Source organism: Perissodus microlepis, chromosome 15 (genome assembly GCF_051167445.1).
Source record: "Perissodus microlepis isolate ML-2025 ecotype Zambia chromosome 15, ASM5116744v1, whole genome shotgun sequence".
Classification (NCBI taxonomy): Eukaryota; Metazoa; Chordata; class Actinopteri; order Cichliformes; family Cichlidae; genus Perissodus; species Perissodus microlepis.
Window position 1 is genome coordinate 6,341,317 of NC_140475.1, and position 25,627 is coordinate 6,366,943.

The 25,627-nt window shown below is 40.2% G+C and overlaps 1 protein-coding gene across 18 annotated transcripts in view; it reads right to left on the reverse strand.

Moving 5' to 3' along the window:
• epb41l2 (erythrocyte membrane protein band 4.1-like 2) overlaps positions 1-24,680 on the reverse strand; it is a 49,769-nt gene extending 25,089 nt beyond the window's left edge. For 3 of the 18 annotated variants that reach the window (XM_084952211.1, XM_084952212.1, XM_084952209.1), the window contains exons 1-6: positions 11,397-11,703; positions 7,218-7,456; positions 6,860-7,045; positions 5,108-5,359; positions 2,317-2,421; positions 2,115-2,157 (exon numbers count right to left, since the gene is read on the reverse strand). In XM_084952211.1, the coding sequence (XP_084808337.1) occupies positions 2,115-2,157; positions 2,317-2,421; positions 5,108-5,359; positions 6,860-7,045; positions 7,218-7,442 (811 nt within the window). In that variant the 5' untranslated portion in view covers positions 7,443-7,456; positions 11,397-11,703. Of the gene's footprint in view, positions 1-2,114; positions 2,158-2,316; positions 2,422-5,107; positions 5,360-6,859; positions 7,046-7,217; positions 7,457-8,448; positions 8,515-11,396; positions 11,713-23,864; positions 24,417-24,491 lie in introns of those variants that run through there. The other 15 variants (XM_084952206.1, XM_084952208.1, XR_014802659.1 and 12 more) reach the window with 14 other exon arrangements.
• Positions 24,681-25,627: the final 947 nt, after the last annotated feature.

The window sequence follows — 25,627 nt, forward strand, 5'->3', positions numbered from 1 at the left end:
GTGAAACCGTTTAATTCTCAAAAGTCCTAATCCGAAACTTAAGGACTGAAAGATTTACTGCTGGTTTTCTATTTGTGGTATCTGTTGCAATGGAAATCTTTTTACTTTAGACATCTGATTCTAGCCAGCTTCATATTTATGGGGGGACGAAGCTGTGTTTTTATTGGCTGAGACACATTAATGCACACGATGCCTCAGCCACTTGGAGTAAAATGAATTTCCCTGTTTTTCCTTTTTCTTTTTTCTCCTTTGTAAATCTATCTGCACTTTCTGTAGCATTTTCTATTACATGCACTGTATCATGTTTTACTTTACTCTAGTAACCTTATAATATCTCATTTTCTCTCTCTACAGTGTCAGCCCTGAAAACCATGCACACCCACACAACACCCATACTGTTAAAATAACCTGTACCGTAGGAAACACCCTCTTCGTATGTTGAGTGTAACGTCAAGCTTCCTATTTAAGGTTACTGACAAGCATTAAGAGCTGACCATTTAATTCTTCAGAAATTTGTAAGAATGTAGTTTAACTTTTTTCACAAGGACTGCAGAGACAGCAACATTTAAAAACATTTCAAGAACACGTTTCAAAAACAAAACAATACAGAAAAGGGTTCAGTTACAATGTTTAGATCCCACCCCAGCATGCAGTGAAACAGAGTCACAGCTGAGTGTAAACTCCAGGCAGTTTAGAGCAGAGTTGTGCCAACCCTGTCATTTGCGTGGTGTTGTGTACGCACACAGGCAATATGAGTAACTCAAATGAACATCAGCCCACATGTACGGTCTGTCTCTCTGGCCATAAACATCTGTAGACAGCGGGAGAAACTGAGCACACAGCCAGATGCACAGCGCTCATCCACGAGCGACAGCCACACACACTTTGAACACACCCAGACATAACTACCTAACATGCACTAATTAAAAACATTTTATGTGCCTAAATGATATGTTCTCACTCTTAAAAGTGCAAATTCAAATTTACGACAGTGTGTTAAAGCCTGTTTTGGTTATAGTGTAAAAAGGAGAAGTAAGAAATGGACAGCAAACAAAAAGAAGTGAAGATTTTCAAACATTTGTGACTTTCAGAATTACAGAGTCGCACTCTGAATCAGTCCATGTGACTGTGTCAACTGATCCAACCGGCATGACAATATGAAACAGCAGTGTCTAGGTCCATTAAAATGCTGCAAGAGGACTGAGTATTACTCAATCTGCAATACTTAGTAATACTCAATTATGGCAAGCAATGTGCCAAAATAAATATATTTTATATGCCCTTTACTTGGTTGCTTTCATCACCCCCAAGGCATTACTACTGAATGACCAAGAAAAATGTTGACCTGGCATTACTTCGTTGTCCACCACCCCAGTAAAACCAATTACAAATCAATGTCAACTTTAAATGTTAGATTTAGGTGGATATGATAGAGAAATGCTAGTACAAAACTGTATCTAAAAAATTAACTAACAAGGAAATAACACCAAATGAAAGTTCTTTTAACTGAAAAAAATGCAATGACAAACTACAGAAGCTGTGACTTGATGAGCTCATCTCCAGTTTGTCGTTAAGCTTCTCATTAAACTATAGACGCTGTCACAAATAGGGCATATTGTCCACTATCACAGACATACTGCATGCATGCAGTTATAAAACAAAGCTTTATACCCTTCGCTGCTCCGTACCACACCCTTAATGGCTGTCAGTCAACAAAAGATGAGATCCAACACCTCAGCCCCCTTTGATAAATGAACAACAGTCAATAAAGAGGTCAATAAATAATAAAGTAGAGCGATCACACCCTGGTAACCTCTGCCAGGGTGCCAGACTGCTGCTGTTTGGTCTCAAATATCTCTGGTGCCTTTGTTTGACTTAATTGTGATGCAGTTGTTGTTTTTCTTTTGATATGTGGACACTTGTCCCATTTTACTAGCTCAATATTTTATTCATTGCCTTTTGGCTGACATGATAACAAAGATGCTTTTTTTTTCTAACAACCAAAGCCATCTTGTGTCATTAAGGCAGAGCGAAAGAGATGCACGGACGGACGGACGGACGGACGGACTTGCGTGTCTTTATGTCAGCGTCCTGAAAAAAAAAGTTTTACTTACTGCGTATCTGTCTTTTAATTTCTTTAGTGGGGTCCAACCAACACTAGAATGAGAAGGAAACAAGAGGAAAGAGAAAAAGAAGACTGTTACCTTCTGCCATATATACTACACAATATCAAAGCATCCATGTCTGCGGTTTCTTCATGAGGACATTATTAACTTATTTGTTACACCCTGAGTATGTGTGTCTATGGATACAAACCTGCTGGTCATGGTTATCCTTGTATGTCAGGCCAAAGTAGTCTTTTTCCAGTAGATTAAGGTGCTCACACACCTTAAAGAATAAGTACTGACCCTTGGCACGTTTCTGCAAAGAAACAAAACATTATATTTATTTTATTATTATAACTGCTGCTATTAAAACAATATTATAAACCACTCTAATATTTCCAGCTTCTTCCCCAAAATGTTTCAAACATCAAGCTTTAAGCTTATGAAATATTCCTGGAACCACACGGGACCCCTGATTAAGTTCATAACCTTTTCACTATGGCAAAATGAGACACTTGTAAAATTCCTGTCCACAGCTCTCACTCTCAGAGTCTCTCTTTTCCTTGTGTTTCATTTTCTTCTGTTTCATTATTGGTTTACACGCTCTCTCTCAGTCTCGCCATCTGGACCACACATTCCTTTAAATGTCCAAAAAAAAACTGTTAGCGATAAAATCCTCCAGACTCAGCTATGACAATGACATTTAGCACACATCCATGCTTGCATGCGCAAGCATGCACGCGCACACACACACACACACACACACGCACACGCAACCTTTAAGCAGACAAAAGGTCAGACAGAAAGAGGGTGGACAGCTGGGGAAAAATGATGGGAAAGAATGAAATAATCAAATAACGCTTGTTTCTTTTCAGTTAGTCAGCCTCAGTGTAACACTGGTGCACAGCTATTCGGCAGAGAGACATATAGACTGGGCAGGGAGCGTGGTGAGAGTGAAAGGAAGGGGATGAAAGAGTGCATTTTTCTTCTTGTTCTGGGACGGCTGAAAACATCTGCGGTATTTTCCTAGACTCCGTCAAACACATGCGCAACGCACACGCAAATCTGAGAACGTGGCCTTTTAGAGTTCCTGAGTCTACACCAGAGTGCCTTCAAGCAAGGCACTGGCTGAGGTCAACTGGAATATCAACAGGCAGTCGTATAGATTATGTATTTAGTTTATGTAAATGGGATTAGAGCCACAGTCATTTAAAAGAAGATGAATTACCTGTTTGTTTCTTGCTGCTCAAACATATTTCTAACTCAGTGTTAAAAACTGAAACATCTGTACCTAGTGAAATGCTATGAAACACTAGTCAAAGGAGCTTGCAAAGAAAAGCGTCTGGACTTCTTTAAGTTACTTTCAAGTAACTTAAAGAAGTCCAGACGCTTTTCTTTGCAAGCTCCTTTGACTATGATGACCTGGATGACTGAGAACCTTCACAGACGCTATGAAACACTACAAACCATGTGATGCTATAATCCCGCTGAAACCAACATTAAGTAAAATTCTTAGAATCGGCATTAAGCCCATGTGACACTAAGACTCCCTCAACAAAGTCAGAAAATGTCTGGCTAGAGTTTTTATTCAGTGGTCTACAACTAATAAAATATGCATTAAGTTATTACTCAGGGATAAATTTGATGCCAGGGGTTAATAAATAGGACAGATGGATGATGGAAGAATGGACAGGGAGAGAGTGAGTGAGTGAGTGAGTGAGTGAGTGAGCGAGTGTGTGAGTGTGTGTGTGTGTGTTGGAGGCCTGCTGGGCAAAACAGAAAATTTAATCTCTGGAATGCATTGTGCATCTCTCCCTCTCGCGATCCTAACTATGCCAGCATGTAGAGGGAGGCATGGATGGATATGTGTGTGAGTGCGTATGTGTGTGCGCGTGCATTATAGGACAATAGCAGTTAGTTGCCATATCAGCGTTATCTCTTGTGAAACAAAGCAGCTTCTATTCAAACAAGCGCACTCTCTCACTGGCACGCTGCTGGGCGTTGCCATACTGTAGATTAGGATGCAGGTTTGCCACACGGAGGCTACCGACAAAAGCCCTCAAGCCAAATGGGAAAATGTTGGCAAGGGAAATGGTCAGCGCTCTGTTCAGGGGTCGTTGAACCAAAGATTTAAGCGTTAACAGCTCCAGTGGTTCTGCACAGTGGCTATTCTGAGCAGCTTCCCGCTGAATGTGAGAGAGTGTGTGAATGTGAGGAGAGGAACGGCTAAAAAATGTGCATGCCTTTGGGTGAACATGTTATTAACCATCATTTTTAGTATTAAAAACTAGCAAAATACAAAAACCTCCTCTCTTACCCAACAGAAACACTATAAGGCTGATGCACGTGTGATGTATCTGTAATGAATATGTCCAACTGTGCGTGTAGGGGGTCTAAGACACGTGCTTGTTAGGGAGGAACAGATGCCGAAAACTAATCTGTGAGACCCCATAATCTGGTGGGAGTGTGTGCGTACGTGCATGTGTTTTAGTCCCCAGGCAAGCCCCTGCAGCTCGCTCTGCTTTGTGATGCATTTATCCCTCTGAACTACGCCCTGAACAATGTGAGCGGGTGCTTCTGCCATTACTGCACACTGAGTAAGGAAGTTAAATACTCAAATGCACAGGCACACACTGACGTGCACACACACTAGATCTTACATCCTATTAGCGATTACATCATTGACAAACTGGCACTCACGTGACGCACATAAGAACATGAGATGGACAATGTGTCGACCTGCTCTGTCAACAACTGGAGGAACCTCCTTACATCACAGAAACAAACTACATTTCGAAGGACAGTATTCAAAGGAAGCAAGAAACTGCTGATAGATATAGAAAAGTGTGAGAACTCTTGTACCATGACAGGCAAACCTTTAGAATATTAAAGTGGAAACACTATATTTGGAGCCATAACATACTATCTTGATCTCACATGGTTACACTAGCCACGTTTTACACTGTGGTTGTATTGGTCTATGAATTTTATCACAGTCTTACCTCCACCTCGCAGGTGAAGTCAGTCCCATCCAGCAGGGTCACGTGACACACCACCAACTTCATCTTGTTCTTTCTCACCAGACGAAGAGGAGACTGGAAAATGGAGGTCTGGCCTTCTCCTGCCTCCCCTTCAGCCTCCACTGCTCCCTCCTTCTCCTTCGTCTCCTCCTCTGCTCCTTCTCCCTCTGTTGTCTCCTTGGTCTCTTCTGGACTTTTCTCTGCACTCTCTTCCACCTTCTCTTCCTTGGCAGGCTAATGGGGTTTGCAAGAAATAAATAACTAAACTTGCAATGTTCTTAAAAACATAAAAATATCTTCATTACTTGTTGATACCAAACTGTTTTCTTTCCATGTGTAATTCCCCCTCTAGTCTGAATTTGCTCATAGAAAAGGCAGGCGTTTCTTTTGGCTTGATCACTGAAATGTTGATGTCACTGGGTGGGCCTGGGTGGCTTAATGTGATCAGTGGATGCAAGAGTCCATGTGTGTGCATGAGGGAGAAAGGAGTTTCTGTGTGTGTGTGTGTGTGTGTGTGTGTGTGTGTGTGTGTGTGTGTGTGTGTGTGTGTGTGTGTGTGTGTGCTCAAGTGATTCTTTGTTGCTCTGGTAATTTAAATGCATTTTTAAGCAGTTTGCTGTAAACTGTCAATACACATCAACACTGTCTGAACATTGTAGAAAATATCACATCTTGTTGTTGGGTTTCTTACCATCTGTGTTTACCACAATATGTGGCTGGTTAACAAAAGCAGAATGCTGTTGGGGAACTTTAATCACTCTGACCACTAAAGAATATGTTACAGGGTACAATAATACTGACACTGGCCTTGTAGTCTGTCTAGTGTTTCCATGAGGGTTTGTAAATGACTATACCGATTTTTAATTTATTTACCACAGGCAACTGCTGCAGGATACTTTTACTCCTATTTCATAGGTCTTCTTCTCTGACATAAAACAAGGCTGATACTAAAAGTCTGAATATAATATGTTACCTAAACTTTGTTTCCACTGACACTGTGCCAATGAGCTGATGTGGAGCTGTAAAGAACGTAGAGCTCATACCAGATTTTTAGCACCATTGTTTTTTAGTGGAAAAAATCCATACAGAATACCGATACGGGAATAACAAATATCAATATTTTATTAAATAAACTAAAAAAACTCTGGTAATACTCATCTCATGCATCACCATCCTGAGATAACATTAGTCGAGCAAACTGACATTAAATCGGTCCAACTGAAAAACCATCCGACACTGGGGAAACTTGGCCTGACAAAGCTACCTCTCTATCAACCATATATCAAAATGTTAAAAATCACAATAATATCATATCATGAGTGAAGTGCTGTGATAATATTGTATCATGGCCGGTGTGGTGATTTCCACCTCTAGTGGAACTGTGTTGAAACCATTACTGAGTTGGCAGAAAACACGTATTAGTCAGATGTAGAAGTGGTGACAGACAGATTATGTTCCTTTGGACATAATCAAGGATTTTTCATCTTTTCTTCATTTTGCATGCTACATAGATATCTGAGTGTTATTGAGCTTTTCATCTGACAGAAAGAGATTTTGGAGGAAGCAGGCATAGTTTAAAAAAAATTAAAAAATAAGCTTAACCATTTTTTAAGGGATGTTTATATTTTGTTTTCTGAAATCACCATTATAACCTGACAGTACTAGATATCTTGTTTTCTGACTCTACTTTAAAGCATATGCTATGTAGTGTTGTAGTGAACCCGTGAGCAGTACCTCAGTGTCTGCACTGGCGTTGGAATGAGTTTCTGCTTCTTTTTCCTTCACTTGGTCAGACTTGACTTCCTCCTTCTCTTCTACTTCCTCAGCGTGACCGTTCACTTCTGGGGCAGGCCCTTCCTCTTCCTGTGTCACCTCGCTAACAGGTTCCTCTGTAGGGGGGGCCTCCTTCGTTGGGGAGGTCTTAGCAAAAAACCCAAATAAATCCAAATAAAATTAAAATCTAACATAAAAGTTCATTAATGCACCAGCAGTTACAATGAGCCTGAAAAACGATTGTTGCTAAATAATTTAAGTAAAATTCCCTACAGAGTTGTGACAATATAACATAACAACAGTGTGAACCCAGTTTCACCTGGCTTTGAGACTTCTGCTTCTTAAGCCATGTTGGCAGGTATCGAGATATTCCTTTGCCTTCCTTCCCCTCTTTTTCCTTCACCTTTGCTCTTTCCTTCTCCTCTACTTCAGCGTTTGCTACTTCCTGGGAATCTTCCGTGGCCTTCTCAGATTGGTCGGGCTCAGCGGCTGACTCCTCAGCTTTCTCCTTCACCTCCGTCTCAGAGCCCGCTTCTGTTGTCATGGTGACAAATAAACCTGCAGCAAAAGTGACAGCGATGAAAGAGCGTTGAGTTAAAGTTTTAAAAGCAACAAATTAAACAGATACTTACACAATAAATAGATCTTTAGTTTTAGCTTATTGGTTATGCCTTGCATTATACAAATTTTGTACATTACTGAAAAATTCTGAATAACCTGACTGAATTCAACCACTTATTTGGGCAAGAATATCAATTTTTCATGGCATGCAACATTTTCGTCATTTATAAATGAGCCACATAGTTCTGTGTTTCTTTTTCCTTTGAGAGGGATCAGTGCTTCTTCTACACTGGAGGTAAAACAGACTATAAAACAAAATAGAAAGCTCTTATGTCTGTAAACATGTCATACGAAATAAAAAGGCTCGTATAAGTTAGCCGATTTTGGCTCACAGCTGCTAATGAATGACATCAACTGTGTTTTTACACAAGTTTGGGAAGTCATTATGCAACACAATAAGTTTCATCTGGGTCAACAGCTGGTTACAAACAATCACACAAACACACACACACACACACACAGAAAGAGAAAGAGGACGAATTTCTCAATCCCTTGTAATGTGAATCACTGGTTTTACCCTGCAGCTGTGGTCAGCACACACACTCGTCAACCCAAATATCTTTGGCAGTCTGTCCACACACACCCTATCACAAAACAGACACTTTCATTTGCGGTGACACAAATTTTGTTAATAACACTATGTGGCAATGACACAAACAGTAAGGACATGTTAAGGTCAGGAATGTGGAAATCCATCCACACAGGGTGCCTACCTGGCTGCACACACAGCCTCCTTTAATCTAGTAGCTTCAGGCTAAAAGCTAACCATAAATCAAGCACTACGAAGTCATCATCATTCACTGTGCTTTCAGTTGTTTGAATCTTTCCCAGCCTATTTTCTCCATCACCCAGACTAGGCTTTCCTGGCCTCATTCCTATGATTCTATTATTCATTACATCGTCTGCATTTTATTTTGTGACCATCTTACCCGCTCTCCGTCTTTCTTTTTTCTGCCCTGCCACCTTCAATAAGAGAGGACGTGCACACGCGCACACCCACCCACCCAGCACCAGTGGTGTGTAGGGAGGGGGCGGGAGTAAAAATAGAACAGGTCTCCTTACGCATGATCGGCTAATGAGGTAGGGAAGGGAGAAGGAGGTGTATGTGTAGCATGCAAACGTCAGAAAGGATATAGACACTATGTTCCTGTGCAGACAGGTGAACAAAAGACTTTAAAAAAATGTTCTTTTAAAATGCTGACATTACACAACAAAGTGATTTTTTTTAATATTATCATTTGTTGATAAGTGGGACTCGTCTCCACACCCATGTGTTTGACTTCTCCAGTGGTGAAGTACATTTATGAGATGGATTTTACACAAAAATAATACACAGATGACCTAATGAACAAGTTATGCTCTGATGTTTTCTTCCAATCCTCTCACAAAGCTGTTTTATTTTTTAGACAGATAACTTACTAAATTTTGACTATTTGTTTTATTAAAAAAAAAACAACCTCAAACTCTAACAAGTACACAATAAGATAAGTCAGTTTAAGCGCTAATAAACACAAATTTCTAATCAGCTACTCACATGGCAGTAAATTTAGGCATACAGACACTATCTGCTGAAGTTCAAGGTGAGCATCAGGAGCATCAGAATGGGTAAGAACGGTGATTGAAGTGGTTTAAACATTTCACAAACTGCTAATCTACTGGGACTTTCTCACACAACTATTTCTATGGTTTACAGAGAATGGTCATAGATTTTTAAAAAAAGAAGGGGCGGGGGCATTGTAGGTAAAAAGGTCATGTTGATATCAGAGGTCAGAGGAGAATGTTACATCTGCTTCAAGCTGATAGGAAGGCAACGGTAACTCAAATTACCACTTAAATTACCACTGGGGTATGCAGACGAGCATCTCTGAATACACAACACATCGAACTTCGAAGCAGATGGGATACAGCAGCAGAAGAGCACACCAGGTGTGACTCCTGTCAAGGAATAACAGGAAATTTGCGCTACAACTCACATGGGCTCACCAAAATTGGACAACATATAAGATTGGAATAATGTTTCCTGTCTGTTGAGTCTCCATCTCTACTGCACTATTTGAGTGGTAGGGTCAGAAACTGGTGTAAACAACATGAAAGCATGGATCCATCCCATCTTTGCATCGGTTCAGGCTGGCAGTGATGATATAGTGTTGTGGGGAATATTTTACAAGCACCTACTTGGTTTGACTTGACTTTTAGATTTTCCATTAGGTGGAAGTTCCTGGTACCAGGTGCTTTTTAGTACCTACTCCACCGGAGCACCATGTGATCTGAGCCACCAACTGGCCCGTCAGTGGGATTACTTGATGAGTCACGAAAGACGCTCCTACACAAAAAAAAAATCTCAACCACCATTTTTAAACCTAGCAACCAGGATAATAGCTCCACACAAACCAACAATCTCGCTAATAATAATAATAATTGCTATCATCACCAATTTCACACTGGTTTCATGAACATGACATTGAGTTCTCTGTACTCACATGGCCTCCACAGTCACCAGATATTATTCCAGCAGAGCAATTTTGGGATATGAGGGAGCCGGAGATTCAGCAAATTGTCAATCTAAAATAACTGCCTGGGCTTTTTGCTAAGATGACTAAAGTGACAAGACTTGGATTCTAAGACTCGCATTGAGTTATAACATTAAGTATTACTTATAACATTTATTTGGATGTAGTTTCAGATGCAACGAGTAGCATCTACTGGAAAAGTCTATTTTAGAGTCGGTCGTCATTTAAAATAACATGGTCAGTCTCACTAGACTAAACTATGACAGCAGAAAAGAAAAAAAAGATACGACCAGCGTACAATGCAAAGCAAACAACCAAATAACTCTGTACCACACAGACACGAAGAGACTTTAAACCAATTTTGAGAGGCAACAGATCTATTTTTTCCACTATGTCAGTCATCACAACAGCTCTGTTACTACAGACTAACTGCAGTTCATACTCCTTTGAAACATTGTTTCTCAATGGGCCAGCTCTAAGTGTGCATTTGTGTGAGCTGGCATTAGAGTGGAGCTTCGTCACGGCCACTTAGGCCTGCTTTAAACTTGCCCTCCTTATCCGCAACTGTTTAACACCAGCAACCTTGTTCTACCTCTCTCACAACTATCTAACTCACCCTCTTCACAACTCTCTCTTCTGCTCTCCAGTCCAGGGTGCCTCTTTCTCTTTTTCACTAAATCTCTCCACTCATCTCTCTCCTCTCTTCCTGGGGCCCCTTTCAATCCCCCCCCCCCCCATCACCCACTCGTATTATCTCCCTCTACACTCCTCCTGTTTCTCTCCTCTTCCCACAGTCCATATAAAAACACCAGTGACATTACAATCTCGCTTCACATACACAGACATATATAAGCACTTGACAGTTTATGGCAGGAAACTGTGACCAAGTTTCTTATAAACGGGGTCAAATATGGGTTAAACACTCTGAGTCATAAACTCCTGTATAAGCAATCATCAGAAGATGTGTTTTGTTGCTTCATCAAGGACATTTTCATGCAGAATTTGTCTAGAGGCATGTACTGAAATGCTTGGGTGCTGTGGTACATTTCATCCTATTTCACAGCCAATTAGTAGCGTTCAAATAACCCAGATGTCTAAAAAGGCACAAATAGCCTGCAGATTCATTGTAAACACAAACTCAGACACAGCACTGCCAGCTGCACACTTGAGAAAAATATGCTTTTCTGATTTTATTCAGCCTCATCTCTTTAATGTGACCTTCCTTCAATTAATTGATCTGCACAAGACCATCAAAGCAGTAGAAATCTGCCAATAATAAAAACCCTCACTCAGCTTGTTACAGCTCTTATTTTACAGATGAACGGTTGACTGAATGGCTGAATTAACTGACGAACTAATGACCTTACCTACTGTTGTTTCTGTTGCCTTCTTTCCCCCCTGCAACTCTCTTCCTTCTTCTGACGTCCTGTTTACCCTCTGTTTGCACTTTCTTTTACTTTTTCTGCCTCTGTTCTTCTCTTCTATTCGTTTTCCTTTCCCTTCCCAGCTCTTAGCAAATGCCTGCCCTACAAAATGTCATTGCCATTTTCTCTCCTACATCCTCTCCTCTCTTTCCCTCAGAGCTCTGCTTCCCCCGGGACGATTGCTCAGAGAAATGAGGGCAGAAAATGAGAGAGCATGGGAAGGTAGGGGGTGGAGATAGTCAAGAAAAGTGTGTGAGGAAAGAGCAGCAATGGAGATAGGCTGAAGAAGGATCCAAAAAGGAAAGAGAGGGAAAGAGGAGAGCGAACAATCTCACAGACATGCCTACTATGCTGGATTACTAATGGACATTAGCATGAAAACTGCATTTTCACAACACTGTTGTTCACATCTTTTGGCATGAAAACCATGCCTAAAAGCTCATACAAAGTTGTACTTTCAATCAATTCACAATCTTTCACTTCCTTCCTTCACAGTGTTTATCACTAAAAGGAAATTAAGCATCTTCCTTTCCAACAATGACATTTTAAAAACCATGAAAAAAAAAATGTGTTTCTCTCGCTTTCATATTGAAAATCTTTTGTTGAAACACTAAAACACTAAGCCTTTACTTTGTGTGCTTAGAATGCCAAACCTTCCAGCTTCATTTTATATACAATACAAAGAAAGAGGGAAAAAAAAAGTAGTTAATGCTGGCGACATCTCCAAGGAAAATGCTCCTACGTTACCTGCTTCTACCAAATTACCCATGCGCACATGTAGGGAGTTGGTGTTCTCACTTTTTAAACACTAGACTGCTGTCACATGAGTCTCACACACACACACACATTCTTCTCCACTTACAACTTTATTGCTGTCTGACTGGGTTTTAGGGTTGTCATCATAGTAACGACAACTTCCTGGCCTGGATTGTGGCCAAGAGATAAAAATTTACAACAGGCTGAAACAGGCGTGGGTGCTAAACTGTACAACAAGAGAGAAAAGAGAGCGTCGACCTAGTGCCTACACATTTCTGTTAACTTTCATCTGCTAAAGTAGATATGACAAGCCTCAATCTAATATAAAAACATACCCCGCTTCCTGATTCTATGGGCCATAATTGAAAGAATAAAGGGGACGAACTGGTTTCCATGGAAACCGCATTCATGCTCTACAACAATAAATCCCCATGGAGACAAGAGATTACCACAGCAAAAATACAGATTAGTGGACGGAGCTTACGTGACAATAGAGATTATGACCGTGTCTAAACCCGTTTCATAGCACATCAGACTAGCAGCTGATATTTCATGCTGGACCTACAACAACCGCAACACCTACTTTTCTCCCCCTACTCCCACCATCACTGAACCAACAGCAACCCTCCAATGACACTACCACTGAAAAACACAAAGCATGCATCTAGGAAGCAGAGTTACTCAGATTCAGCAGATTCTGAAACATGAGGAAGACTGCAACTTGCAACAGATACACCGACACACTGACTTAAGACTTTTCCACCTCTTCATGTGATTACTGTACTTGGCTTATATGGTCAGGCAATATTACTGAATTACAGCCTTTAAAAATTTTGATCATATAATTTTTAATACCACCATGAAACTGAGGTCATATATTGTCGTGCATGGTACAAAAATGAACATTCAAGCGAGCTCGGTGACCTACGAAAGATTGCAAGCAGTACACGAAAATGTAGTAAGTAAAATGGTTGCGAGTGTTTCGGGTTTAGTCAGGCAACGCGAACGAAGCTCTGTGCACAACGCTTCTAAAAAGCTATGAGTAAAGAGAGTAAGCCTTCACTTTAGATCAATTTGCTGACATGCACATCTCTCCAGTGGTAACAAATGTCATTGGGTCATCCAGCAAGCATCTAACATAGGGAATATAGAACATCGGGATGTCCTTGCTCACAATTTCGCTATCAATCTAACTAACTTAAATTTAAAAAGTAAAAGTAAAACTTAAAAGGGTAGAAGTCAGCTAATGCTAGCAAAGGGAGTACCAGCAGCCAACTTCTACCCATGCAGGTTAAAATCCATACATGGCACTAATAATAATAATGATAATAATAAATACTGTTTTTCCACAAACTCATTTCTAGGCCCTGATAGCATCCTTAGCATTATTTTCATTCATTTCGGTGAATGTCAGGAAGTTACAAAGTTCTGTATTTTTTTTAAAAAGCAAAGACAAAAAAAAAAAAAAAAAAACACTCATACCTATTAATCCTTTTTTGGATTACTAGAACACTCCTGGCAGGATCTTCAACATGCTGACTGAATATTCTGGATGACTGCCCTGAGACCTACTGTTTCATCAAGGTATCAATCTAAACTTAATTCAAAATGAAAATAATAGTCACAGCTGTTTAGTTTTGAGGTCCTGAGAACCATAAACTTTCTGTCACTATGATGACAAAAAGTTTTAGTTTTATTCCTATTGAACAGAATTAAACAAACCCTAAAAGCTGAAATCAGAAAAAGCTGCCAGAGTGGTGATCCTTCACCCATAAGAGCGCAAATCCCTGAAGTGTTTGAAAACTTATTTTCTGCAGCACAGATAGTACCTTCAAAGCTTTGGTCTCTAGAGGTGGAAGCAGGGGTGCAGCACTATTAGGCAGCGGACCCAAATACGCACATATAGTGGAAGGTCAGTGAGAACCAGATTCCTCATTTAGCCAAAACTAGCTAGCTAAATACTACCTTGAAGTCTGCAGCATCTGTTGACCGTCAAAGGTTTTTTTCTACTGCAGAGGACTTTGTCACAGCACAGAGGACAAACCTCCAGCTTTCCCCTTATCAGCTGCTCTAGTGCTGGATGAACAAAGGGCCTGTTTCTTGATTTGTTCTCACACTGAATTCTTGAATACTACAATGTCCATTTCATGTGTACCAGCTGAATGATAGTCACAGCTGCCAGGCGAAAGGGGCAAAAACATTCTTCTTATGTCTATTTGAACACCAAAGAGGAGCTTTTATGAGAGCAACAACGTATATTAAAATATGGTGAGTGCACCATATATTCTAGCTGCTTCATAAGATGATTAAGTAGAGATAATTCAGTGAATAATTTTTTAATTTGGCCTGTTAGTAGGTGGGATACATCACACTGGCACCATGAATGTCAATAAAAAAAATATCAGAACAATCATTCAAACACTGAGCTGGGTTTTTCTAGACACAATGCTGCTCCAAAACCTACAAACTCTTCAGAGGTGTTATCTACATGTAAAACCTACTGTTTACATAGATGCAAAATGACTACCTTCATGTCAAAGCTGCATTGTTTCATTGTTTGAGTCAATGAGTGGTTCACTCCCTTGTCTTGCTGTGCACTGAGAAATGTTTTCCAAGCATTTCATTGAGCAGCGAAGCTTGTTTCTGACAGAGTCAAATGGAGTCCAAAACACACAGTGCTGGAAATCAACGGACCTGCATGCAGCTGTGCCTATTGAATTAAAAAGTTGCAGATCGCTCCGAGTCATCCAAACAAGCTAAAAGCTTTCCAAACTATTCCGCCACAGCCGAACAGCTGATAGTTACAGAGCCCTGTTTTGAAATAACCAAACAGATACATAATCCTAATCTCTGCCGTTCTCTTGTATGATTTGTCAATCTGCCATCCAGTGACACATGCATACACAAACACACAAAGCAGATTCTTACACATATGTAAAAACATACTCTCAGCATCTCTAATAGACACACGAGCTTTGAGTGTGTGATGACTACTGCGCTCTGACACATCCTCACACAGATGTACACACATACTGCTGGTGTGAAAATTCAGAACATGCCTGTTTCTGTACACTGCACTCTGACCCTCAAACTGGGGATTACACAGAGGATAATCCCTGTTTATGTTTGTGTGTCTGTCAGTCTCCCTGCCGGTCTGTCAGTCTATCCATTCATCCCTTCATCCAACTCTCTTTCTCTTCAACTGCACCTGATGTCAACCTCACTGGCTTGAAATAAACACAGGCATTGACACAATTGTTCCTTGATGCCTTTTTGCTTTTGGTTTGAGCTTAACAAATGAAAATTCACCTCCTGTGTGATTCTTAAGTGACCAATACTATGTCATTACTTTAGTCACTATATCATTACTGTCAAGTCGCATGTACTAAACTCTACTCTTCAACAGGTGCTAGTTCTCAGTCCATTACCTCTGTCTATGGATGTTATATGCCCCTGCAAATAATACTTACTTTAGGGTTTCATTTACATACGTATAAATTATATTTTTCTTTATACAATGCTTAGAAACACCAGGAATATGCTTTTACTATACGGGGGTTGAAGCAGCATTGCCTAAGCAATTTAGAAACTGCAACATGTGAATATCAGGCTTTTGTGCTGTCATTTCTGGCATTATTTAACAACTAACTAATGAAAATATTGTCTCATTTATTGCTTTATTATCATGACATATCAACAATTATGCAATAATGCCATAACACAGACTAACGATGCAATAAATTAATCATATTATATGGTATTTTTCATGCATCTACTCTTCCAGGGTTGAGCCTCTCTTTCTGTGTGGGGGTGAGAATAATGGGTCAGCTCATAACTGCTATTGTGAAATGCTAAACTCCCCTATTCAGCGATTAAAGCAGTCAGGCGCAAGTGCCCAGTCTGTGTGAATGAGAGACAAAGGGAGAAAGTATGGGTGGGTCACACAAGTGCACATGAGAGGAGATACAATTTACTGTGTGTGTAAGAGAGGGGGGGAGGTGGGTGAAAAAGATGGAAAGGGAGAGAGGAAAAAGGTAGGCATTAGCTGGAAGGTGATAAAGAATGAGTGAAAGATGAAGAGAGCGAAACCCACGGTGAAACTGCGCGGCTCAACAAGCTGTGGGTGTGGTGTTGCTATGGCAATGTATATCCCATAGAGGGTGGTGACAACAGGTGCTCTGGCAAAACAAATGACTTCATGGTCATCAAGGCTCTTTGTTACGGTCGCCTTGTGTGGCAAGCTGATTTAGATGGAGCGAAACACATCCTAGTCCTCTGCCAGAGCCTAAAGAGGATGCACGGCTCATCAAGTATTGATTAGAAAGACTCTAAAAGCCTTGCAGTCTGTCAGAAAATTACCAAAACATGCCATGCCTCAACCATTTAGTCTGTTTGGCACACATACTGGTTACATATGTTTGCCGATTTTTATTCTTCACATACTAATAAGAGCATAGTTTTACTGAGTTGCTCAGATAAAATAAGCAGTTTTTGGACTGTGATGAGAGGGTTTTTTGTATTTTATGATCACTTATAGACTAAAAAGACTATTGTGTGCATTAGGAAAGACAATTATCCACAGAGTGACCGACAAGTAAAGTAATCAGCAGCCCTCGTCAGGAGTAATCAGCATGTTCTCCATTCATGCTACAGTGAGCATTCAGACCACTGCAACATGAGCACACACCACCATCACAGCTCCCTGCCATTCATTTCGTAACTACTAACCTTAACCCTGAAATCTAAAATTAGCCATCCCTTTTGTGAACACTGTAAGATGTCCTCAATTTCAGAACATTGTGCCATTTTCTCAATTACTGCAAGGCCGTGTTGCCTTTAAAGTGAAGACACATAGTCACACATCTTTATGTGACCATCTCTTATTGTGCAAGCAAATGACATAACCCCGCAGATTATTTAGTCATCTTATATCAGCTAAATCTCAGATCAGAGACCTCTGACCTCCAACCAGGAAACAGGAAGTAACTCTCTTCCCGATTCCCCCTCCAACCAATCTCCCATACCTCTATCTTTTAATTTGCATTTTTGGTTACACATCTCCCTGAGTACCTGTTTACCGTATCCTACTTTCATCAGAAATCTACCACAAATCTAAAAAAAAAATTACAAAAAACAAAAAAACAAAACAGAAAATGACTGAGGGCAAAACATCCGTAAATTCATGTGTGTCTGTGTTATGTCATACAGATGTTTTGTTTCCCTCGCAGTAATATTTTGGCAGTCACTGCTAGTGCAGTATGACACAAAGGCTACATGTCAAAAAGGATCTCTGTTTCTTTCTTTATGAGAGGGTCATATTATGGGCTTTAAAAAAAAAAAAAAAAAACACTTATGCCCAAGACTATGAAAAGTGGGCAATATGTCATTTTAAAGAAAATTTAAAGATTAAAACTCCATTAGGATTTACATGCGTCAGATTTGAGGACTATAGTAGTAAGCTGTCTTCCAGAATTTATGGATGGTGTCTTGTATAAAGAAACTTCACTTCAGGCAGGTAGCTAGCAGAAAAGCAAGTGCAACAAAGTTTGAAACAACATGCATTTATGAATATCTGATGCCACTTTCAGACATCTTTTCCATTAAGCCTCCTTTGTGGACCATCATCTGTATGTTGTAGTAGTGTACTGTCACCAGGGGTACGGTGTCAAAATCGTGTAAAACATCCAGTACAGTGGGATATTCTAAACACTCTAAACATGTGTTTGCACTGTTATTGGTTCTTTAACTTAGCCCCACTGACTGTATAGATGATTGACAACCAGGCTCCACTTCCTTTCCTGTACAACAGTGAAACCACTAGCTAACACGTAGGAGTCGGGGGTCATAACTGATACTATAGCCAAACAACCAGAGGCAGTTGACATGTTTTGGCTTCACTTTTGGTAACCTATGAGGTCATCCATATTTTCTACAGTCATGGTGAAGCCCCTGCCAAACAGAACAAAGAAGTCATAAAAGTCAATGAACTTCTTTGTCGTGATGCAAATTCAAATGGTAAAAACAACTGTCTGTGCTTCTCATGCTGTCTCCGCCCCCTTCTATGTGGTGAACTCCACCATCATTCTTTCCTGTTCAAACAAACTTTTCAACCAATCAGCATTCCCGCCACACATGGCTGGATACCCATAGTCCTTCAGTTTGCATAGCCAAAGACCTACACAAATGTACACCAGCATGGGACCACAGATCCCACATTAACAACATCTGAATGGGTCAGGTTCATGTATAAATATACTGTTCATGTATACTGCTCATGTATAAATATACTATGCTGTATTACTAGACCCAGTACTATTTCACTTTTAAACATATAGGGTGGGGGCAACTAGAGTCAAGGCTGGCAACTAAAACAAGACTCTTTCATACATGGCAAATATGGCAGGTACATCACTAATGAGAGCAGAGATACTTGCTAGTGAAGTTAGTCATGCTGAAGTTAGTGAAGTTGTATAAAGAAACTTGACTGCAGGCACATAGCTAGCAGAAAAAGTAGGTGCTGACATCACAAAGATGCACACAAACAGACATTGTCAACTAGTCCTCATCATGTACATCCGTCAAGATAAGTCTTGATTATTAAGATCCCGAAAGAAAAATGGCAGATGCAATTTAAACAGCAAAGTATCAATAACTTTGATTAAGACTTTAGAAGTCTCATTACCTGAATATTTATGTACAAACTGGGTATTATGTTTGACTTTTGTTCGTTGCCAGTTTCTGAGCTCCTTACTACCACACTCTGTCACATACTTCTGGCTAATGAGAAAGACTACTGACCCTACTTTCTGTTAGTTTCCCACTCTCACAAATTCACAGTCAATGGGTTCAATACGCTCTTTCCAAAATGTTTTACAAACTCCAGAGCATGTCAGTGGCTGCTAATGAGAACAAGTTAGTGTGGCTGCACTCGCAGAAATAAACAAATGAACATTTGATGATTAATATAACAGTACTCTTTAATCCATGTTCAGATTATTTACACAGCCCTAGGTCATCATGCATTATGCTACTTTGCTTGCCTTTTATACTTTTTCATTGAATAGATTTTTAGAGTACCTAACTACAGATGATGGAAGTGATCCCTGAGAAGATTAACCTGAAAAAAGCTTCAAGTTTCAACTGTCAAGTTTCAGGAAGCAATCCTGAGGATATGCCGCAAGATATGATATCAGTATCAAGAACATAATATTACCAGCCTTTTCTAGCTGATACTCTCAGTGCCAAGACTGTCTTGTGTTGTGACCCAAACTGTGGCTTTCAAAAGATGAAGCCACTGCCTCTGGTCTGTTCAGCCTCTCTCTGAGAATGTGACCCTCTGCTGATTAATCTCTTTTTAACTATGTCTGGCTCTGGGCCAGATCCACAGGCCCACGCTCTCTTTCTGTTTTTATTTTATCATTTCTTTCAAAGTTTGACACTTGCCAGGGAAGGCAGTTTGCCCTTTCTCTTTTCTTCTCTGATGTTGCCCTTCAACACAAGGGCGTCCTATTCTACTACAAGGGACGCTTGCATTTAAGAAAAGAAAATGTGACGTTTTTGACATTTAGGTGGCTGAACCTCAGAAAAACTAATTCACCTTACCCTTTTGCCCTCTACTTCAAACACGCCCTTTACTTCTCCATCCCTCATTCCCCTTCCGCACACTGCTCTACTCACCGTCTCCGTGGCGGTAATAAGCTGAACACTGCATTACAGTTTCCATTCATCCGTGCCTCTGTGATCTTCTCTGTGTGAATCGGAGTCCTGTGGTGCCTGCTGGCTGTGAAAGCTACAGAGGATAATACCTGCCTGTGGAGGCTGACTGCCACACTGTACAATATGTTCACCTTAATAACTGTTGTGACTGCCCCAAATGTCATTACACTCATGGAGAAGATGAAAGCCTCGGAGTGTGCTTTGTGATTATAGTAACTACTTTCATTCACTGGAAAATGGGTAAGAAAATTGCAGTCACCTGGATGTGTGAAGGCCCCCCCAATATATGCTACTTTATAAAAACAACACGGCACAACTCATTCAAACTGATGAAGGACAGCAGGATTATCTGTGTGCGTCTGAGTTGATGTGACGAGTTCTGCTCCCGTTGAACCCACAGGGTCAGGATGAAAACACACATACGCACACAAACACACACACATGGACGTTCCCATAGCCTTTCCGAATGGTTAAGCAATATCTTTCACTCTCTCTGGCACTCTCACCCTCTTTCTCCTCTTGTGTTTGACTCTTACTTCCTCACTACATGTGTCAGTGTTCCTTCATTTCGCCTTTCAACTTGCCCTCATACACAGTGGTGGACTATAGTTTATTGTAGTGACTACCTAAAAAGTGCTTACTTCCCCTGAGTCTTGTGTACACCCATCCTAAGTGAAGAGTAAGATTGCTTATTAGAGAGAGGTGCTAGCGAGCAACTGATAACAGTAGGGGATCGATAATGTGTACATTTTATTATATTTGCTACCAGATCTAATGCAACTGAAGTGGGCTAGTACTAAGTGATGTCAATGTGGGTCAGTTAAATAGGTTTTAGGGGTGTAAACTGACACAGAATGCACAATACAGATATTCACAGGGTTGCGGAAGCAGCTAAAAAAACACAATCAAAAACAAAAGCCAAAGGAAATGCAAGGTTTCTGCACTCCAGCAAGCTCAGAGTTAAGTTCCAGCTAGATCTAATGAGCAGATTCTCCCACCAGAACAACCAATTAAGGCTTCTCATTAGTGGGTTTGACAGAGCTGCCACTGTTCTGCACATCCTGAGAGCCTGACAATGAACATGGCACTGATGATTATAGATAAAACTATACACGCAGCGAGGAGCCTGACAGGAAAAAACACACCCCAGAAACAGACACGCTTGCCTCTGGGCTTCCCTTTACAGCTTACAAAACATTGTCCTTCCTGTCTGCACCAAAATTTATACTGAATGTGGACTAAAATAAGTTCCACTGCACATTCCCATTAAAATGTGGCTTTGTGGCTGCTAATCATGAACGCTTTAAAAACTGAAGTGTTATACTTGCCTCTAAGTGCGCAACATGTGCTGCTACACAACAATAACCTAAACACCTGCCAAGCAAAACAACATGCATCACCAAATACAATAATATTTTATTTCCTCAGTTGCTTTTTTGATGTTGTACTAGGTTGGATTAAATTGTATAGGTGTCCGTTCTTAATTTGAGAACAGAAACTCAGAAACTGCGTTTAATTCTAAGAACACAGCTGTCTCATAAGAAAATCTTCAGCTGATAGGTAGCTCCAAAAACTCTTCTTGTTAATATACAGTAGCTGTGTGCATGAGGACTGAACAAGCTCTTTGTTTTCAAACGGAAACAACATTACTGGAAAATCTACGTTCTGTTCATGATATTAGAATAAATACGCATGCCAAGTCAAATGAGGTGCAGCATCATCAGAGTCCACACATAGGGTTTTTTTGTTTTTTTTTAAATAACCGAAGAAAATCCAGACATGCTTGTTGTTCTGCACGCAACCCACATGGATATGTATCAATATGTTAAAGTATAATCAGGTTCCCTTTTCCAAATTAAAAACAATAAATAAATAAATGAAATTAAAAGATCCTCATACTGCCCTGCACAAGGGTTTTTTGGGGGCTCGAAACAGGCACAAAGAATGATTGATCTGCATATCAATAGTTATAGAAACGTCTGATAAACAAAAATGCATTTTAAGCTTTGTTCAATTAAAACGCACTTTAAAACAAACTGGTAAAAAAAAAAAAAAAAAAAAAGATCTCCATTCTGGTAAATTTCATTTTGCGGAAGGTCAAAATGTCTTTGGTGGGTGTCAAAATAAATAACTAACGAGTGATGTTTGAGAGACCCACAAGAAAAAGTTAGTGGTTGGTTGTTTTGAATGTACCTACCACTCGAGCAGGGCTATCACTGACTACACTTGCTATGGCCAACACCACACTGAGAAATAAGAATCACATCAACAGCTTCCCACCTCCACCATTATGTTAGCTTGTGAGCGCAATGACACTGCATCCATCTGTTTAGTCTGAAGATCACAGCTACATCTAGGCAGGCCTGAATCTACTGAGAATCTAAAGTGGTATGTCACCACACTAATATTTATGAAAGGGCAGAATTGGCCTGCTGTGCTCTAAAGTCCTCAAAGTCTTCTCTAGCCTACAAAAAATCTTTGCACTGAATGAAAAAGACTTCACAGCTACATGGAAGTACAACAACTGTTGTAGCCTGGGAAATAAACTGATTTACTTTTAGAAACAACAATAGTTAGGCCTTTGATCCCAGTGTATGCATTAGGGGCACAGCCTGGGACTATCTACTGTCCATGACTTTATCTCTGTCCTGATGTCCTTCATTACTATCTGACCTACCTTCCTTTCACATAGAGAGCAGAACACCACAAGCGGAGTGGTGCTGATTAAGGTCATGGGTACTTGACATCACATACTATGGCGTATGATTAGATTTAAGAGTGACACTTAGGAACCCAAGTACATGGCTAGATGTCCTAATATTAGTCGGTGTGTATTGCTCAAAGTTGTGGTACTTCGAAACATCAAACACAGATAGCCATGGATATATTGGATGTGTTTTAAGATCACAAGGAGACATTTGAAGAATAACTTCTAGAAAAGCAGCATACTTCATTAATGTTAACAGTGGCACTGAACACACAGACATGAACAGATACGTTTGCTAGTTGCCACCGAGTTTTTACAAGTCAGCACAATCTTGGCTCTTTCCAGTCTGCCTGCATTTGTCTGTACAGTAGCTACGTCCTTCCCATACGTCAAAGCACAGATTCTACGGTGCTGTCTAGAAAGCAAATAAGAAACACAAGTACTGTTCTGCATGTAGACAGATTTATGTTACTACACCAATAGCACTTCTTCTTTAATATCCTGGTCATGAGAGCAACAATTGTATTTTGTCAAGCCAACATAGCCTAAACTAGAGACGTCAAGCTCATTTTACATCACGTGCAACATACATCTCACTTTGATATTAACTGGGGCATATAAGGTTATTGAAAATAAAAGTAATGAAAGTGGAATTTCAACAGTACCTCTCAGTTTTTCTACATGTAGTAAATGAAAGAAGTCTTTCAACACATCTCTTTGAGTTTAAACTGCAAGAAATAAATGTGTAAAATTGCACAAAAAGTTTACTGGTAACTCAATGTCCAGAGTGTCCTGTAATTAATTTAAATAATTTGTATAAAAAAGAAAATTCCACAGTGGATTGTGAAAAAACGTGATTTTTTTTGTTTATCTTTTACTTAAGTACTCTAGAGTTGTTTAAATAACCACTAGGAGGGTATTTAGCCTGATGAAGTTCAGAATTTATCCCCACCTACACATTTTCCAAAGCTGTCCAAACGACCGGCTTGGAGTCGTTGCCGCGCCGATTCTGCCCCGGGCCTTATGTTTAAAACCCCTGGTTAAAAACCTATCTTTGAAATGCAGTAAACAAACAACGTGGACTGCGTTTCCCAGACAGCTTTGTGAACCAGTCACGAACATGAAACTATATCAAACAAATACCAGTTATTTAAAAACGGTTTTAAAAGCACATGTCAGCACAGCCAAATGACTGGAGAAAAAATAGAAAGAAAATTTAATTGCATACTCACTCTGAACAGCGTGGTGTTTTTAAATCTCCGTATACTACTTGTTAACTTAGCGGCAGGAAGGAGCTACACGTATTGTCCCGCAAAAACGGAGCCGGATGTTTGAATAGTCAACGATTACCATGGCGTGTTTAGACGAACCAACCGTTAATGTGAAGTTACCGTTACCTCAGCGGTAGCATTCACCTAACTGAAACCCAATGCAGCTACTACGAGTAAGGAAACTCGGTCTATTCATTTAGATAATCACTTTTTAATCAATGTAAGCTAGGCAGGTTTTTACCTGCTTCACAAAATCTTTGATGCTAACTACCTAAACACATCCGCGCGCGAGGAGCGAGGGGCATGAAGGTAGCTTAGGTGATAACAGGGATAATATGGAAGGAGATAGGCGCCATGAAGCGCCTCACAGCGAAGGTATGACCAGAACTCTAAATAACACCTTTCAGTAACAAACGCGGTGTTTGCTCTGCCTCGTTAGAACAACTACGTCTGGTTACAATACGTACTTGCGCAGGTTAAGTACGCTACCGATATATTACGTACAAAATACCCCCAAAACGCGATGAATCATCTGCAGTAGCTGATGTAGAAATCACGTGATTTAAAAGAGGCCAAATTATTCGTTACCTGTTGTTAATCTCCAACGATGCGTATGCGGAGACTTTCCCAAATGTGGACACGCGCTCTGTTCTCCTCCAAAAAATAGCGAATGTCCCACTACCTCAGCCTCCAAAAATCTCAACTACAGTCCACACCGAAGATTTGGCTAGGGCGCAAAGCAGACGTATCCATCATCCACCAAGGCCCGCCCCATACAGTGAAAAACATCTTTTCGCAAGCTCCCATTGGCTTAGAGCCATTACTGTATTAGATCTTGATATGTGATTGGTCGCACGTATTGTCTTTTAGCGTCAGTGGGACGTTCAGTGCGGATGTGGTAGTGCAAATGTAGCGGAGTAGCGCCCTCTCGAGGACGCAAATGTTAATGATATTTTTTTACTTCTTTTTGGGGGCTGGTTTAATTTTATTTAGACTTGACATTGAAGAGTGGACGAATTTTAGCTTAATATGTGAAAATAAAACAGTTTTAAACATTGAATAAAATGTAAATAAAGATTTAGTCAGCCAATGATTTTAACTGTTTGTTTTTATTGTGGTTTAATTTATTTGAGTTGAAAATATACTTTGTTTTTTTGCCAAATGCCATAAAGTAACAGGAAAATGCACAGACCTCTGTAAAGTCAGGTAATGCATATTTTTTTGACTTAACTACATGTGGAGCACATATGAGTAGTCACACCTCAAGGACACAGGAAAAACCTGCAGATGCAAGTAGTAGTGGTAGTGAAGGCAGATGAGTTTAAAGACCTTGAGTCAACCATGCAAAGCAACAAGACAGTGCACGAGAGGGGAGAAAGAGAGTGGAGTGGGTGGAGATCAGTCTCAGGGGTGATTTGTGACAAAAGGATAGGAGCAAGAGTAAAAGAGAAAGTTTACAAAGGAATAGTGAGACCTGCTATGATGTATAGTTTGGTGATGGTGGTATATGTTGGACAAAATATATCGATGATGGAGCTGCTAGAGAGAGGTATGATGGAGGGAGACTATCCACTTTGGCAACCCCTGAAGGGAGCAGCCAAAAGAATAAGATGATACAATACGGGTTCAATATTGTTTCTAAAATCTTGCATGTGAGTTGGTCAAGACATGTTTTTCTGTGGCAAACTATTTATACAGACTATATTTTTAAGTTATGCATTTAT